Source organism: Microcaecilia unicolor, chromosome 3, assembly GCF_901765095.1.
Source record: "Microcaecilia unicolor chromosome 3, aMicUni1.1, whole genome shotgun sequence".
In the NCBI taxonomy this organism is placed as follows: Eukaryota; Metazoa; Chordata; class Amphibia; order Gymnophiona; family Siphonopidae; genus Microcaecilia; species Microcaecilia unicolor.
In genome coordinates this window covers 43,987,975-44,003,161 of record NC_044033.1, presented here as the reverse complement: position 1 = coordinate 44,003,161, position 15,187 = coordinate 43,987,975, and the positions used below count along the sequence as shown (strand labels likewise).

Below are 15,187 nucleotides of genomic sequence, written 5' to 3'. Positions count from 1 at the left end.
CATCAGGGAGCATTAAGGTAAGCAAGGAGAGGGCACCCTGAGGCCCACCAGTCAGTCTGCCCAAAAACCCGGATGAACAGGCAGGCTGGTAAAAATCAACCGGATCTCCGACAGTCTCCTGAAAAAGAGGACCTGTCTTGGGGAATCCGGACGTATGGTAACCCAAACTCTAAGGTTTCTGCAAACTGAAGATTCAATACCAGCTTTTCCTTCTACTATAACATCTTTCTGTATTCAACCTTCCTTACAACAGAAAATAAGCAACAACACCACAAACAAAAAAGGAACCAGAAAGCAAAACTGAAACAAATATAATCACATATACAATAAAGACATATTTAAAACAAAATCAGGTGGAAGTGTGAGCACAGAAGAAACCCAAAAAATGATCCCAAACCAAAATGGAGTCAGAACAGGCCTGGGGAAGCACCCCAGGACATAAGACAGACTTAACATTCAGAGCACATAAAGGAGACTAAGCATAGACCATTTGGCTTAAGAGGTAGAGCTTCTGTTAGGCAGCCCACAGAGAATTTTGAAATGGAGGAAAGAGGGTAAAGTCATTACACCAAAAACATAAGTAACCGCAGCTTGTGATCACTGTCCTGCTAGTTTAGGCATTGGCTCAAGAAGCCTCCTCCCCTTGCATCTGACCACCTCCAAAAGGATGCTGGCACTCTAAAAGAAAAATATACAGTAGCAGCAGCATCCCAGCCAGAGGCCAAGAAAGAAGTGAAGCAAGGGAGAGATCTGCAAAGCAGTCCCTGCCCTGGATGCTCCAGCGATACCAATGCAATCACATTAGATGCTAACCAAAACTGTTTTTTCTTTTTTGTTTCAGCCGAAACCGCTACCAAATTGTCTATAAATACTTTGCTGAAACTGTAGCCAAAAATTATCACAGTTTCATCCAGAGTCAAAACCAAAAACTAAAGTTTGGTTGTGTGAATATGAACCAATGAAGCCCACTGGAAATTGCTAGAGCTTGCAGTCAGCAGCCTTCTGTTAAACCCACAAGAGATTATTACCCACTGCAAGCACAGGCTGACAACTGGGAGAGCCATTTTAACAAGGACTTCTCAATGAGTCTAGCACATTTTGGTTCCCCAATCAGGATCAAGTAGAATTGAGATGTTTCCTGTTTTGTATTTAGCTATAAAACTGATTAAGGACAAGCATGATACAGATTCTTAATAAAAATAGGGTAAAGAAGTCTAGACACTGGTCTACACTGCAGATGTTATTCCAGCCTGATGCACAATCCAGAATAAAAAAAAAAAAAGTACATTGATGTTACTGAATGCAAGGAATATATGCTCTGAAAATGTACAATCAAGAATAATATATTTCTCAATTTCTTTTCTAATATAGAAACTTAATTTTGTTGTAATATCATTTCCCTACTAACACCATAAGCTGACCAGTACTTGTGCGTGAAAATCACCACAGGTTCCTCTCTCAAAGAATCTAGTTTCTGCACACTACAAGTCTGATTTAAATGCTGCATCTTCATTACACCCACAAGAGTCTGGAAATTCTTCAGACCCAAATAGTATCCAAGCAAGAATATATATAATTTAAATAATAAAATACCACATTTTACCTCCAAGCAAAATAGCCTCCGCACACATGGACCTCAGCTAATGAAAACAAATTAAAAGCCACAGTGCTTTTACAATGGCTGACTTTGCGCCACATTTGGAGTGACAGCTAAGAACATAAGAGTAGCCATACTGGGTCAGACCAATAATCCATGTAGCCCAGTATCCTGTTTTCCAAACGGTGGCCAAGTCATATCTCCACAGAGAGGCTAATTTCTAAGGTTAAGGTTCAACTTTATTTAATATACCACAAATCAAATCAATATATGTGGTTTACAACAAACATAAAAATGGCAAGTGACCGACTCACCTGCAAATGCGCAGTAGACTTCTCTCTCTGTCCCGCCCCCACGTCAAGACGTGATGTCGTAACAGAGAGGGAAACTGCGCTGAGGAGTGCACCACACGGAAAGGGAGGAAGGGAACAGACGAGGTCGCTACCGCTCCCCCCCCCCCCCGAGGTCTCCGCCGGCCCCCCTCCACCCGAGCCGGGCCCTCTCTTCTCCACTGAACTTACAGCGCCGAAACCACAGAAGGCAGACCAGCTCCCATCGGTCTTCCTTCCCTACCTGTATCCCGCCCTCGCCGACGTTACGTCACACGAGAGCAGGACACAGGCAGGGAAGGAAGGCCGACGGGAGGCGATCTGCCTGCTGCGGTTTCAGAGGTGAGGCGCTGTACGTTTAAATGGAGAGGAGACTGGGTGGAGGGGGGGGGGTGGCGGCGACCTTGGGGGGGAGGAAGGGAGGGCAGAAGAAATGCTGGACATGGGAGGTCTCAGAAGGAGGGGGGCCTTGGAGCTGGGAGGGATGGACGGAGGGGGCCTTGGAGCTGGGAGGGAGGGAGGGGGGCCTTGGAGCTGGGAGGGAGGATGCTGGACATGGGAGGTCAGAAGGAGGGGGGCCTTGGAGCTGGGAGGGATGGACGGAGGGGGCCTTGGAGCTGGGAGGGAGGGATGGACGGAGGGGGGCCTTGGAGCTGGGAGGGAGGATGCTGGACATGGGAGGTCAGAAGGAGGGGGGCCTTGGAGCTGGGAGGGTTGGACAGAGGGGGGCCTTGGAGCTGGCTGGGAGGGACAAAGGGGGGCTCTTGGAGCTGGGAGGGAGGGAATGGGGGGGGGGGAAAGGACTGGGGCCTTGGAGCTGGGGGGGGGGGGGGGGAAGGACTGGGGCCTTGGAGCTGGGAGGGATGGAGGGGGGCCTTGGAGCTGGGAGTTAGACATCAAAATAGAACATACCAATACTCACCCGTTTTAACAGGCTTAACGGCTAGTAAATATATTTATTTTTGTTACATTTGTACCCCGCGCTTTCCCACTCATGGCAGGCTCAATGCAGCAATGGAGGGTTAAGTGACTTGCCCAGCATCACAAGGAGCTGGCTGTGCCTGAAGTGGGAATCGAACTCAGTTCCTCAGGACCAAAGTCCACCACCCTAACCACTAGGCCACTCCTCCACTCCACTCCATATAAAGGGACACAGGGAAAAATACAAAAGGAAACTAGGTTCCAATTCAATGTAATAAAGATAGTGGATACAAGGAAGTATAATTAACCCTGAAGAAAGCTAATGAGAAAAGGTAGAGCGGAGTGGGGGGAAGAAAGACAAAACATAACTAGCTCACATCCTAAGGCCCACAAACGCAGGTAAACTGAACAGGAAGTCACTAAATCCACCTTCCGTGACCATAAAGTTCTTACTGAAAAAGTATGTTTTTAAGGCTACCTTGAAATTTTTTAATGAGTTCGACTTGGAAATCATAGGGTACAGAATTCCAGTGGGTAGGAGCAACAACAGAAAAGCAAGTAGATTTAGCATAACGGACCTGTAAATGACTAGACTGATAAGCAAATGCTGGTTAGAAGAGTACAATGAATAAGGCATTTAAACAGAAATTGTGGGATGCTAGAGTGAAGAGGCTGATGTGTTAATATTATCATCTTGAAAATAATGTGAAAATGAATGGGGAGCCAGTGTTCTGATTTCAAGAAAGGAGAGACGCTATCATATTTTTTGGCATTATAAATTAACTGCGGTGTTCTGAATTAACTGAAGACGATGTACCTGATATTGTGGAAAACCATGGAGTAAGGAATTTCAATAGACCAAGTAGGAGAGGCATGTACAAGCCAACAAAGAGACTGATAATCAAAGAATGAGCGGGTAGCCCTAATTTGTCTCAGAACAGAAAAGTGACTTTTGCATGACAGACAAAATACATTGAGTAAAGGAAAGATGATCATTATTCCAATTTCTCTCTGTGGAATAGGCAAACCTCCAATAAATCACAAACTGTGAGTGAAACAAAAGGAGATTCAACCCCTCTTTAAGTTACAGTGGCCACTCACTGCTGAAATACAAATAAGCAACACAGCCTCACATCAGGCACATCACCAGTCTAAACTCCTCTTATTTCTACACAAAAATTTTTTCAGTTACTTTTTCTTATTTTTTTCACACACTTATCTTATGCATGGAAGCTCAATTCTCTCTCTAGGAAACAGTCCATTTCAAAAAAATCGCTTCGTCAGGAGAGACTTCCACAAAGCACATGTGTGGAAACACGGTAGCCAACAGTTTTGAGAAATGGACAGATTCTGAGTTGAAAAAATTAATTTGAAAAACAATTGAAAAATAATTTAAGAAAAAGTACCTGAAAAAACGTTTTGTATGGAAATAATTAAGAGGAGTTTTTTTTTTTTTGTTTAGACTGGTGATGTGACTGATGTGAGGATCTCTGGCTTGTTTATATTTTAGCCGTGAGCAGCCACTGAAGTCTTTCTCCTCATATTAAAGTGGGGTTGAAGCTCCTTTTGTTTCACTCACAGTTTATGCTTTAGTTTTGTATCTGAGTGTACTAGCCATTAGCTATTGGTGTACAATACACCAACACAGTAAAATAAAACCATTAAAAAATAAAAAAAATGTTCTCCCTCCATTTCCAGAAGTGCTGTTGCTAGTGCCCCACACTTTACCTTCCATTTCCATTCAAAAGTAACATCCAGAGCTCACACATGAAACCATGCTCCTTGAGTAAATACCCACCTCTCTGGATGCCCATCTGCCACCAGAGTTCTGCTGGTTTTGGAGAGTTGGTGTACAGTCTCGGCATAGTCTTCTACTGCTTGTTCCAAGATCTGATGCTTCTTCAGCATAGAGACAGCGCTTTGCTCATCCTGCCAGAACAAAAAATTACATCAGTCATGGCCTGCAGCAGACAAAAGGGGCACTGAAACACTTCTCTCCCTACACGACAGTATCCGCTCCTCTCTCGACCAATGCTACTCTTGTCGTCGTTGTATCCTTAGACCTCTCCTCAGCCTTTTTGATCACTCCCTCCTTCTTCATGCCTACACTCCCTGGTCATCTCTGACACTGCTTGCCTGGTTCTCCTGCTTTCTTTCCAATCATTCCTTCCAACTTATCTCACTCTGGCTCCTCCAGCCCCATCTTCCCCCTTAGGTCAGATGTCCCCCAAGGCTCCATTTCAGCTCCTGCACTATTCAATATCTTTCTGGCCCCACTGTTGACTCCTATCCAAGACTTTGGCTGCACTCCATTCAGTTATGCTGAGGACATTCAAATTCTCTGTCGAACTCTCCAATCCCACAACCTCCCTTGTCCACTCAACACCTGCCTTCACTCCGTCTTTATCTGACTGAAAGACAATCTACTTTTAAACTTGTCCAAGGGTGAATCCATTGTGTTCCTTACCCCTTACTCTGTCCTCCCCACCTGACCTTCTATTAATGACCAGCTCTTTCCTTTTTGGGTTTTGGTTAAACTCGTTGGCATGATCCTTACAACCGTAGTAACCTCTCTTTAAGGTTCAGATCAACTCTGTGATTCACTCCTGTTTCTTTGCCCTTCACCACATTTGCTCTGTTTGCTCCTCTCTCTCCCCTCACCTGATTTGTTCTCTCCTCATGGCCCTGGTTATCACTCGCCTTGACTACTGTAACTCTCTTTATCCTGGACTACTTCTTTACTCGTTTAAATGTCTTCAGATCATCCAATCCACTGCTGTGAAACGTCTTCATCAGGCTCACCATTTTGACCATAGTATACCCCTCCTCCGCTCTGAACAATGGCTCCCCATTCCCTTCTGCATCAAGTTTAAGCTTCTGGTTCTCATCTTCAAAGGTTGCTTCCCCACTGCCCTGTCTACATCAAGAAGTTACTTACCCCCTCCACTCCCTCCTGCACCCTCCACTCCTCTGACAACCTCCTCTGCTTCCCCTCTCTCTCCTTGCGTCACCTTACTATCTCTCACAAAACCAACTTCAGTTATCTTGGCCCCAAATTCCAACTCCCCCCACCTTTGGAATCATATCCTCTCTACCCATATTTGAGAAACTCCTCATAACTTTTCTCTTTTCTGAGGCCTTCGGTCCCCCTCCCCAATGATGGTCTTTCTTCCTACACCACTCTCCCCCTCATTCTATTTTCCTTTCCTCTCCCTTCTATTCTCCCTCTGCTTCTTGCTTTTGTACGCTCTTAGTTGAGTGTTAACCACATCGCTACCACTGATGGCTCCATTGTGGTATATCAAGCATAAATATATACATTTCATTATTCACTCACTTGCTGATAAAAGAAAAAAAAAATTAAAGGAGAACTGGCTAGAAATCATGCCTCCTTCTTTTCTCTCCAGTTACTGCAGTGATGCCCACTTTAACACAGTTTCTTATAGTCATTTTAATTATCACTTCCACAAACACACGGTAAACTGAAAGGCAAGCAAACACTCACACAAAGTCAGCTACATACAGCATCCACATGATCTCATGAGCCTCAGAGCTGAGGCTAAAAATGAACCCAAGCATATCAGAGCAAGCTGGATGGCTGACCCTGTGAAGTACGTCATGATAACACTGTTCTTTCACAATTCATTTAACAAACACCACATCTGCCTGAAGAACTCTCACCTTGGCCTTTTCTTCTGACATCATGTACAGCTCTTGCTCACTCATCCAAGCTTCTGCCTCTGCTGCATCAAAGTAATATTGCTGTGCTTTATGCGATTCCTCCAGTCTAATGTGGCGCTTCTCCGTTTCCTCAATCAGCAGGTTCCAGAGGTGTTGAAGGTCTGCAAGTCTTTGCTTGATAGCTTCTGCATTAAGGCTGCTGTCGGTAAGTATATTTTGGCTCCTCTCAAAGATATCATCATTGCGGTGCTGATGGCCCTGGATTTCTTTTTGCAGAGTCTAAAAGGGAGGGAAAAAGTGAACACAATGGTTAGGGTGGTGGACTCTGGTCCTGGGGAACTGAGGAACTGAGTTCAATTCCCACTTCAGGCACAGGCAGCTGCTTGTGACTCTGGGCAAGTCACTTAACCCTCCATTGCCCCAGGTACAAATATAAGTACCTGTATATAATATGTAAGCCTCATTGAGCCTGCCATAAATGGGAAAGCGTGGGGTACAAATGTAACAAAAATAAAATAAAATAACAGATACAAAAGCTGGTGACTGAAAGGTCATACTGACAGAAGGAAAAAGGGGGGAAAAACACACCCCTCAAATTCTATTTTCCCTAAAATATAAAACATGAATAGAGATAGAAAGACTTGAAACCTATTTCTGCAGTATTAAGTGTAAAAAAAACACAAGCATGTGTATAAAAAATATCTAGTTCAAAAACAAACACCATGAGTTACCACGATTAACAAAGATGCATGGGGGTGAGGGGGGCTGACTCAAGATTTAGACCCACTGAGGCCAGATAAGGCCTGTCGTTGGAGGGAAAGCAGTGGCCATCTTGGTAGCAAACCAGGCTGGGCCAGCATGTGATACAGTGTGTTGCCTTGATGGTGGTTTTCCTGCATCCCCAAGGCTACTGCTGGTGTCCATGCCACCTACAGCATATGCTGCCTTCAGTGAGAAGGGAGGATTTGAGAGTAAAGCCTACAAAGATAGTCCAGAAGACCAAAAGCATCCAAATATTTCTAAAATATCTCACTTTGCAGTGGTTGGTTTCAACCCATATCATTATGTTGCTGTGTACTGGTGAAATCAGTCTGCCCAACATGGTGGCTAGAGACTCACCTGCCAACTCTGTGCAGGTTATAGTCATTCATGATTCAACACTGGTTGGTAATCTGCCATCATGCCAACCATCTATAGCAGTCTTGTGACAAAATGTTATAAATATTATTAAGCAATACTTTTTGTTAACTTGCTAATTTCAATAGGATGCCATCCCCTCCCCTTTGAGATGCACAGCACCCTCACTTGTAGCATATAATAATGTGATATACAATATGAAGACTTGATCCTGTCTTGATATTTGTGGAAACAGACCATAGACTACCCCAACTTGTTATTTCGTCCTTTAGATTGTAAGCTCCTTTGAGCAGGGACTATCCTTTTTTGTTAAACTGTACAGTGCTGCGTAACCCTAGTAGCGCTATAGAAATGTCAAGTAGTAGTAGAAGTCTGTCCAGCATTGGCCCAAGTTCCCAAATACTGGAGCTGCTGAATCCAAATCTGTTTTTTTGCCATTAGCAGACACACATTATAGAATTCTGACATTGGCCTTAGTTCCCAGATACTGGAGTTGCTGAATTTACATCTGTCTTTTGCCATTTGAGAGACACAGACCAACCAGCATTGGTCTTAGTTCCCAATTATTCATGCCCAGAATAACACTAACAGCCAAGTTTTGTTTCCAATTTTTCTTAAACTTTAGTTTTATTCAAAACGTTTGTAATAAAATAAGATTTAAAAAAAACAGAACACTGAATAAAAAAACAAAATAACCTCTCCCAACCTTCACCTCCTATTCCCCCCAAATTCCAACCCATAATCTCCCATTTCTCACCCATTATGATTCTGACTGCTTCCATTTAGACATACCCCGTGTTTATACCATGCATTTTTTAAATTTCCTAACCACTTTTGACGCCACCACCTCTCCTGGAAGGGTGAGAAAGTGCTGTAGTACTGCAAGGGGTGAATTAGAAGACCTTTTGATTGTGTACTAGTTAAGTAAATGTAGGTCAGTATTGGAAAAGCATTTATTGCAGTTTCTAGAAAGTGAACTTTACCACTCTTTACTATGGGACTACTATTTTGTGCATAATTTCAGGAAGGCTCAGAGGGGTGAGTTAGAATGTGGTTGAGACCACTGCAGGGAAATGACAGATGGGCTATAAAGTTATGGATTCTACAACATTTTCTGCTATGAAGGATGCATGGTATTATATTCTATGGTAACACACAACTGCATATCCTGTGGTATTTGAAAGAAATGTTCATGTGCCATCTATTGCAAAACATGTGAAACTCTATGACTGAATGTGTCAAACATGTAACTATTACTGTTATCAAACAGGAAAAATTTCTACTGTACATTTCAGAGTTTCAACCTATTGATTCTAGGTATTTTGAGCTGTAATCCCAAAATATATGAAAAAAAAAACAGTAACACAGACATGAAACTATTACCAGGGAGTCCAAAAATGCTTTTAACAAATAAAATATAAATAATTAAAGAGGAACCATTTAAGGAGCTGCTTACTTGATTCTTCTTGATTAACAGCTGCACAGTTTGGAGATTGTGGCCATGGTCAGTAGATGTTGCAAGGGGCATTCTCTCTTCAACCCATAACTACAAATACATAAAAATAGGAAAATAGGTTTTCAGAAATATGCAGAAATGTATTCAAGGTCCTAGCATTAATTTTTCACAAATCCCATATTTGTAACAGTTGGGAATAAAAAAAGATATTGAGTAAAATGAACTGGGAAGCAAAACATGGCTCTGCACTTCATTCGTGCTCAGACATATTTCTAAAAGGTCTTGCCACTTACAATCTCATCTTCCACATCTCTGTTGAACTGATGGTTCTCCTTGGAAGCCAACAGGTAAGATTTTCTATCAGTTAGAGGTGCTAGCATTTCCATAAACCTTTGCTCTACAATAACGCGCTTGCCGTCAACCTCATCTGTGTCCTTCCCTTCTTGACTCAGAGCCTGCACCTGGCTCTGTAGTTCTTCCACCTCCTTCTTACGCACATCCATTTGGTTCTCCAGCATCTAGCAGAAAAATGACATGCTGTAATTACAGAGACACTGGAATGAGGTAGGATTTCAAAGCCAGGCAATAAGAGCTGAAAGAAATCCGAGTACTATGTATTGATTAGATCTCTGCCTCCTAGTCGCCTCCTTTCTTAAATAAACATCTTTGAAGACTTCTGTTTTTTCAATTATATATTTCTGTAGGGTAGAGCATTTTCCTCTTCTGAGATTGCTCTTTATTTGATCACTGTGCCAAGAGAATGGCATCAGAGAAATGTGTGAATTCTCTTAGCGGAATCAGGACAAAATATTTTTTTTGTTTTTAAGTTTGACTTTATTAGAATCACACACATATACTTCTATGTATGTCTATAAAAGGCAGTATACAGTAGTTGTATTCATCCTGTTATACTCCTATCCCAAAATCCTTTATGCATACTTTTATTCTCTTCTTTCTTCCTTGTATGCCAGGAAGTTTGACAGAAAATCATTTTACAATCCATCTTGAGGTCTGGATCTCTGAATAAGCTGCACAGTAACACATCACCTGTAAAACAAGCCTCTACCCTTTCATAATGAACCTCTTTGATAATAACATCACGTTGTATATCTTTTCCATTGAAGGCAACTAACGCCTTACAGTACTATGTAAGCCACATTGAGCCTGCAAATAGGTGGGAAAATGTGGGGTACAAATGCAATAAATAAATAAATTATAAATGGGCAAAAATATTGTCATCATGCCATCTACTATATACTAGGTCGAAGAGCTCTGTAGACCATGGATCAGCCCCCCCCCCCCCCCCCCCCAAAAAAAAAATAAATAAACTTCCACCTGAGAAAACTCTAAAGCAATGTTACACATTCTCTGCTTGTATTTAGTTCAACTGATTAGCTGTGGGATCATTCTTGTCTTCTATTCTGCCCCTTTGATTTCCCTTCCAAGCACAGACCCTTCCCTTCTCTACAGGATATAATACAGATCTTGCTCTGTTCTCTCTATGCTCCCTTCCACCTCACATCTGAATTTGTTATCCACTATGTTTATGCTGAGGCACTGCCTTGCACTTCTCTCAGCTGCTTTCTAGTTTATTGCAGTTTGCAACCTGACCTACACAAAGGGGGTCTTTTACTAAAGATTAGCTCAAGTTATCTGTAGCAAGGCCCATAGGAATAAAATGGACCTTGCTGCAGATAACTCAAGATAATCTTTAGTAAAAGACTCCCAAGTTAGCTCATACCTTACTCTGTGGTTTCCTGTGTGAAATGTGTCTCCAGATTATAAATTATAAAGCAACTTGGAATTATTATAAATTAACATAAATACTACAGAAAACATTTGCTGGTGACTATAGAGCGTGGTTTTTTCTTGGAAGTGGTAGGAGGTGTGTATAGGTTTAGCTAAATAGTAAAATGGAAAAAAAAAGTCTTCCCATTTAGCATATTCTCTTAATCTAATTATGGTCAGGGCTTTTTTGTGCCGGTATGGTGTATTAGCACCATTTTTACCCCCATGTGGCATAGAAATATAGAAACATGACGGCAGATAAAGGCCATATGACCCATCCAGTCTGCCCATCCTCTGTAACCCCTAATTCTTCCTGTTCCTAAGTGATCCCACATGCTTATTCAATGCCTTTTTAAATTCTGGAACAGTCCTCGACTCCACCACCTCCATCGGGAGGCCATTCCACGCTTCCACCACCCTTTCTGTGAAATACTTCCTTAGGTTACTCCTAAGCCTATTCCCTCTTAACTTTGTCATATGCCCCCTCATTCCAGGGCGCTCCTTCATTTGAAAAAGGCTCTCTTCCTGTACATAAATGCCCTTGAGATATTTAAACGTTTCTATCATGTCTCCTCTCTCCCTCCTCTCTTCCAGCGTATACATGTTGAGGTTCATAAGCCTGTCCCTATAATCTTTGCATTCAAGACCGCTTACTAATTTCATAGCCGCCCTCTGGACCGACTCCATCCTGTTTATATCTTTCCGTAGGTGCGGTCTCCAGAACTGCACGCAGTACTCCAAATGAGGCCTCACCAGAGACTTATACAGCGGCACTATCACCTTCTTTTTCCTGCTGGTCATGCCTCTCTTTATGCACCCAAGCATCCTTCTGGCTTTGGCCGTCGCTTTTTCTACCTGTATGAAAGCTTTAAGGTTGTCAGACACAATCACCCTGGCATGCCTGATATCCCTCTCTCCCCTTCATACTCCAAGGGTCCGGGACACCCCCCCCCCTCCCACTAACAGTCTCATGCAATTCTGCACGGCGCACTTACTAGCCTGAGACCACCTAATCTGCTGAACTGATGCTGGAACATCTCTATGACGCGGCCCACCACCCCTTCTGATGTAACTTCTTTCTTCCTCAAAAGCGGGCCGCGGTAAAAAGGGACAATCCGGTCAGTGCAGAGGATCAGGTCTCAGGAGAGTCAAGAACTCTGTTCTGTAAGAAGAAACAGAGTTCTTTACTCTCCTGAGGTCTTCTTACAGAATTGCACCAGGCAAAGGAGTGTTAGCGGGAGAGAGGTGGGGGGTGTCCTGGTGAAAGGGACTCTGCTTCTCTTGAGGAGAATCGCTGTATGTGGATGGATGGAGGGGAGGGCAGGAGAGAGAGAATTGCTGGACATGGAATGGATGGAGGAGGGACAGGGGAGAGATGAGAACTGCTGGACATGGATGGAGGGGAGGGCAGAGGAGAAATAATAGACATGGATGAAGGGGAGGGGAGAGAGAAGAAATGCTGGACATGGATGGAGGGGAGAGAAGAGAGAGGAAGGGAGATGCACATGGATGGAGGAGAGGAGAAATACTGGACATGGATGGAGGGGAGGGAAAAGAAAAGAAAAGAAGAAGATGCACATGGATGGAGGTGAGGGAAAAGGAAGAGGGGAAAAACGGCACATGAATGGAGAAATAGGTAAAAGCTGGATCCGCTCTATACCTCCTCCAGACAAGAACACGGAGGGCAAGAAATGAAGAAGGAAAGTAAAGAAATAAATTGACAGAAAGCCCTGGAAATGGAGTTAAGAGAACAGATAGAGAGCAGAAGAATCGAAGACTGGGACCAACATGATCATAAAAGCAAAGTCACCAGACAACAAAGGTAGAAGAATTGTCATTTTAGTGTTTGGAAAATGTCCAATTTGAGAATTTACACCTGTCTTATTTTGCACTGTATAGGAGGAAATGTGTTTCTTTCTGTTTTCGTGGTATTGTGCTGCATGCAGAGTCTAGCTTCTTAAGATTTCAGGTTAATTTTTGAAGAATTTGAAGAGGGGCTATCTCTGTTCTGCATGCGTGACTGCAAGACCAATAGGGATCTGTTTGTTAGGTTCTCAGATTTTGATATTGTGTTTCAGATTTGGCAAGACTGTTCTCCTGGTCTGTATGCTAATTTGGTTTGTGTCACTTGGGTATATTGGAGCTGTAACAGCTTACAGAAATTATTTATAATGATAAAAGAAAAAAAAATTATTTTTCTTCTCCTATACTGGTTTAATATTTTCAGTGATGTCTGTTTATATGTGCCATGGCTGCTAAAAGGGGTGTGGCCACTGTGGGTATGGAGTCATACTGACCCCGACTCAAAGGTTATCCATAATGAGTACTGGTACCTTTTTTCCTAAAAAAAAAAAAAGCACTGAATATGGTTGCTACCTCATCCACGTGATCATATTTAACTGTCTAAGAGACTCTCAAACTTCAGAACAGAACGCTATAACACAAGAGCATTCATACTAAATTAAAAAAATCATAACTTATAAATCAACATTCTCCTTATTTCTACAGACTCCCCTCATACCTCCAGCAATCAGGCCGATACCTCAGAAGCCTGCTCAAAAAAGTATTTTTCAAATTTCTTCTTAAATTGTTGCAACAAACTCTCTATCCTTAACTATAATGGCAATTGGTTCTACAGCTTTGGGGCTCACAAAAAAAAAAAATAAAAAGCACCCTCCTGCATAGCCATTACAATGGACCTGAGAATACCTGTAGAGAGCCAATAAGGAAAGGCCCCTCTGATTTCAAGTCCCTTCCTGGTTTATAAGAACAAATCATACCCTTCAAAATAAGCAGGACTTCCTAAATAAATAGCTTTATGAACTAAAACCAAAACCTGATACAAAGTACGAAACTCCATTAACAACCAGTAAAAATAAAACATAGGGGTCACATGTTCAAACAACCCACTCCTCCCAACAACCAAATACCAGCATTTTGTAATGTTCTCAACCTTTTAAACAAATAACGAGGTAGGCACAGGGGCTCTCTTTGGTTGGGTTGTGGGGATTGTTGGGGGGGAGGGGAGAAGTTTTGTTTTTGGCTTCTGACCAACTTCGGTAGCAGATTCAATTTCGACAAACTGAAGATCCTGTTTTTGGTTGAACTCTACTTTTCATACTGAACCTAGGGCCAAGACAGACTGTTACCTCACCACGGTGTGCTTACTGTCAAAAATATTCAGTTATCTCTAAGCCCCCAGATCTTCTTCAGGCATAACAGAGAAGCTGCAGGAGACCCTCTCAGTGTCAGGAATAGGGTGTACCAAAGCACACCCTTCTGACCCATGTCCACAGCTAGCACAATGTTTTTGGTCACGGTAGAGCTTTCCTTGCATCAAGGCTCAACAATACCCCTTCATCACTTTGATCCACTGCAGTAAATCCACTCGCAACAGTGTGCCTCTCCCCCGGAGGCTACTCTGAACATCGCCAGAGTCAACTGATCCCATCCCCACCTATCTGCTTAACAACATCTCTCCTACAGTTATCCCCTCAATCTGTCACATCCTCAACCTCTCTCTCTCCACTGCTACTGTCCCTGACACCTTCAAGCACGCTGTAGTCACACCACTTCTCAAAAAACCTTCACTTGACCCCACCTGTCCCTCCAACTACCGTCCCATCTCTCTTCTACCCTTCCTCTCCAAATTACTTGAACGCACTGTCCACAGCCGCTGCCTTGATTTCCTCTCCTCTCAGGCCGTCCTCGATCCGCTTCAATCCGGCTTTCGCCCACTACACTCGACAGAAACAGCACTCTCTAAAGTCTGCAATGACCTGTTCCTTGCCAAATCCAAGGGACACTATTCCATCCTCATCCTCCTCGACCTATCTGCCGCCTTTGACACCGTCAATCATAATTTACTTCTTGACACACTGTCCTCATTCGGGTTCCAGGGCTCCGTCCTCTCCTGGTTCTCTTCTTATCTTTCCCAACGCACCTTCCGAGTATTTTCTAATGGCTCTTCTTCCACCCCCATCCCGCTCTCTGTTGGGGTTCCCCAAGGATCTGTCCTTGGACCGCTTCTTTTCTCGATCTACACCTCTTCCCTGGGCTCGCTGATCTCATCACATGGTTTCCAGTACCATTATGCTGATGACACCCAGCTTTATCTCTCCACTCCCGACATCACTGTCGAAACCCAGGCGAGAGTTTCGGCCTGCCTCTCAGACATCGCTGCCTGGATGTCCAACCGGCATCTGAAACTGAACATGGCAAAGACTGAGCTCCTTGTCTTTCCACCCAAACCCTCTCCTCCTCTTCCCCCACTTGCCG

The 15,187-nt window shown here is 43.3% G+C and overlaps 1 protein-coding gene across 2 annotated transcripts in view; it reads right to left on the bottom strand.

Annotated features, from left to right (window-relative positions):
* The window catches only part of SPTBN1 (spectrin beta, non-erythrocytic 1), a 547,674-nt gene that overhangs the window by 83,272 nt on the left and 449,215 nt on the right, over positions 1-15,187 (bottom strand). For both annotated transcript variants that reach the window (XM_030195847.1, XM_030195848.1), the window contains 4 exons: positions 9,415-9,639; positions 9,122-9,211; positions 6,529-6,807; positions 4,646-4,776 (listed from right to left, as the gene is read on the bottom strand). In XM_030195847.1, coding sequence (XP_030051707.1) covers positions 4,646-4,776; positions 6,529-6,807; positions 9,122-9,211; positions 9,415-9,639 — 725 coding nt within the window. The remainder of the gene's footprint in view (positions 1-4,645; positions 4,777-6,528; positions 6,808-9,121; positions 9,212-9,414; positions 9,640-15,187) is intronic.